Genomic DNA, 3,101 nt, shown 5'->3' with positions numbered 1-3,101 from the left:
GAATGAATTACGGCCTACCAGCTGCTGAGAACTGAATACATTATTACACATTAAACATTTCCTTTACTGTATTTGATGTGATCTCCCAGTTCACACGTTCTGTAATTAGCATCTTAAACATAACATCAAGGTGTGGTAGAAGTCAATACTGACTTGTATTGCTGGTTTTAAAAAGAGTTGAGGAGTAAGTAGGGGCAGTTTACCTTTATATATATATATATGTTATGGATAGACTGTCACTAATAGAGTGTATAAATAAACCTCCTCTTGGTTTTCTCTCATTGTCTGCACTATCTTTAAAATACTACATACCTGCCCTCTGGACTCTTCGATCTTTTCATGCAGTCTCTTGCGTAGGACATCTACCGTGGAGAAGTTAGACTGTGCATTTCCTCCTTTAAGAAAAAAAACAATAAAATAAAATATGACTGACGCAAACATCAACAATTTTAATAACAATGCAGTAAGAAAATGTGAAAATCACATCCTCTCTTGGACAGGTGGACACATGGATTTGAGAGGCTGGTATACTCTTACTGTACCTTTAGGCGGCTGTGCTGTAGATCCATTTATGCTCTGAGTTTTGGACCCGTTCAGTACTGCTGGGCCTTTCTGTGCTGCAGCAAAGGGTGAAGGCTTTTGTTGGGATTTAGGAGTCGGAGTCTTCTCACCTGCGCTCTTTTCTTTAAAATTCTTCTTTTTACACTTTTTATTCTTCTTCGGAGGACCAGTGTCACTTTTACCCTTGAAATAAGCTACACACAGACAAACAACACATATATTAATGAGTACATATATATTCAACACTGTAATGTCAAATGGACTGACATGATTCTCCAACTACAGCTGCCGGATTAGGAACTTGAAAGGCCATGAAATTGAAATAAAAAGTACAGATCAGATGGTTTTCTGTGACCAAAGTGGGAACAGCTCATAGAAAATTTATAATGATCAAGTTAGCTATAAACACAAACTAGTTTCAAACATGTAATGTGTTAGAGGTCTGAAAGGGCCCACACCACAGGATTTAGGAAAGCAGCAAAGAGTGAAGAAAAGTTAAATAAACATAATTTTGTGTATTAGGATTTAGTTCTTTTTTTCCTGCCTAGGCAATCACCTCAAGACCTACTGCTGTACACAACAACTAACAAAGATGTCAGTCACAATTTCCTAGAATACGATGAGTTCAATTGTCCAATGTATATGTGCTGTCTGACAATTACAAACATTGTATTACTCATCTATTTTATTTCAAAAAATAAAACGAGAGAAAAGCAGCAAATAATCACATTTCAGGAGCTGGAAATTGAGAATATTTACTTATTTTTGCTGAATAGAAAGTACCTAAATTATATACCAACTACTCTTGCCTATTTCTGGTATTTGTCATTTAGTACTACATAATTTTTTAGACAGTGTAGCGCCTCCTTTAGACAACTACAGAACCAGCCAAAGGTTTGATGACACACATTGACTTTTAGATAACTGCTAACACATCAACTATAACAGTAATGTGCACAGAAAAGAGTAAGTATGAAAAACAGAGTGTAAATTAACCAACATTACCAAACGGTCTCTTCTTTGGCTCCTGCTCTCGCTGAGAAATGACTGTACTTGCGAGTTTTTGGATGTAGGAGTCCTTGGAGGCGAGATCCATGGCGACAAAACTAACTTTAAATCCAGCTAAAACAGACGCAACATGACAGGAATTACTGCTAATAAAAATATCAACACATTTCTGGACACACGTGGGTAAGACAAGACGGGACCGGAAGGAGGGGAGGGGAGGGGGCAACCCGGTAGGTGTAACACCAGAAGCAGTCCCCCTTCTGCTCAGTTGTCTGGTTGTTATGTAGTCGGTTGTCTAATCTTCTTTTAACCTTTTTTTCATTGGTGTTTGGACTCAGCATGGCTTCTCTGAAATCAGCGCTGGCTTACTCCACCAGGGTGCTTACGACGCTAAAGAAACAGGTAAATCATTAGTTGTATTTTTTAATTTCTGCGTCTAAATATCCCAAAGAAACTTCTCTGTGTCTGGTGAAAGTCATTTTTTTGTTTCTGTTATTGCAGCCACATGTCATTTACATCAAAAGGACTCTGTTTCCACCCAGACTGCCACTCTTCAAACGTGCAGACGGTAAAGCCAATTCTATTCACTGTAAATGACATAATGATGACACTGGACTCCACTTTCTCAAAAGCAAATAATTCATGGTCATTAATTATGCCAGTGTAAACATAACGAAGAAGCTACTAGAAGAAGCTTTTAGACAAATAAAATAATGAATTATAGTAGTGTTACAAACTTAAAACCATTCTGTCAACTGGGTTTCCTTTAAGAAAACATAAATTAAAGGTTTGTTATTTGTGGTATTTGGGTAACAAGCCAGGCCTAGATTTGTGAAAATGTTGGGGAAAAAATACAAATAAATGTAACTCATAAAAACATATAAATACAGTATGTTTTAAAAATGGAAATGTTTTGCAGATTGAGCCTTACATCAGGTTTAAACTTTGTCATTTAATGCTTATCTGAATAACCATCTGTGAACAATCTTAAATGGTCTCTGATCATATTTGTAAGTAAAACTGTGTGCCTCCATACATTATGTATATATGTATATTGTACATTTCCAGGCAGGTTCATTCCCTTCTGGCGACAGTCCAGCTCCACAGCAGCCCAAGCAGAGAAAGGAGAGGACTCTTTCCTCAAATGGTTCCTGCTGCTCATCCCTGCCACCACCTTTGGTCTTGGCACATGGCAGGTACAGCTTATTTACTTTGTGTTATCACATGTTGTTTATGGTCTGTTTCTGTTTGGATGGACTCGGATGCTTTTGTTTCTGTGAAGGTGAGACGCCGTCAGTGGAAATTGCAGCTGATCGACGAGCTGACGAGACTCACTACTGCAGAGCCCATTCCTCTTCCTCTTGAGTAAGTACATGTTAGATACATTCAGTATTATTCACTTAGGGTTGAACAGCCGCTCACACAAGGACAGGTTGTTCAACGCAGTACACTAAACCCAGCTATACCCCCTCCTGCTTTATGAAGCAGATGAGGCATTTAAATAACAGAAATATGCAAGTTCCTAAATGTTA

The 3,101-nt window shown here is 38.1% G+C and overlaps 2 protein-coding genes across 2 annotated transcripts in view; one reads left to right on the top strand and one right to left on the bottom strand.

Annotated features, from left to right (window-relative positions):
* Positions 1-1,793, bottom strand: part of surf6 (surfeit 6) — a 3,016-nt gene extending 1,223 nt beyond the window's left edge. Inside the window, exons 1-3 of the mRNA XM_035667637.1 lie at positions 1,567-1,793; positions 543-755; positions 313-395 (exon numbers count right to left, since the gene is read on the bottom strand). Coding sequence (XP_035523530.1) covers positions 313-395; positions 543-755; positions 1,567-1,657 — 387 coding nt within the window. The 5' untranslated portion in view covers positions 1,658-1,793. The remainder of the gene's footprint in view (positions 1-312; positions 396-542; positions 756-1,566) is intronic.
* Positions 1,794-1,812: 19 nt separating this feature from the next.
* The window catches only part of LOC118332386 (surfeit locus protein 1), a 3,464-nt gene continuing 2,175 nt past the window's right edge, over positions 1,813-3,101 (top strand). The window contains exons 1-4 of the mRNA XM_035667633.1: positions 1,813-1,971; positions 2,071-2,137; positions 2,638-2,765; positions 2,852-2,934. Coding sequence (XP_035523526.1) covers positions 1,909-1,971; positions 2,071-2,137; positions 2,638-2,765; positions 2,852-2,934 — 341 coding nt within the window. The 5' untranslated portion in view covers positions 1,813-1,908. The remainder of the gene's footprint in view (positions 1,972-2,070; positions 2,138-2,637; positions 2,766-2,851; positions 2,935-3,101) is intronic.

This window comes from Morone saxatilis, unplaced genomic scaffold (genome assembly GCF_004916995.1).
Source record: "Morone saxatilis isolate NCDOM2014 unplaced genomic scaffold, NCSU_SB_2.0 Contig21, whole genome shotgun sequence".
NCBI classification, from domain to species: domain Eukaryota; kingdom Metazoa; phylum Chordata; class Actinopteri; family Moronidae; genus Morone; species Morone saxatilis.
Note: the sequence above shows the minus strand (reverse complement) of the source record. Positions and strands in the feature narration are given on the sequence as shown.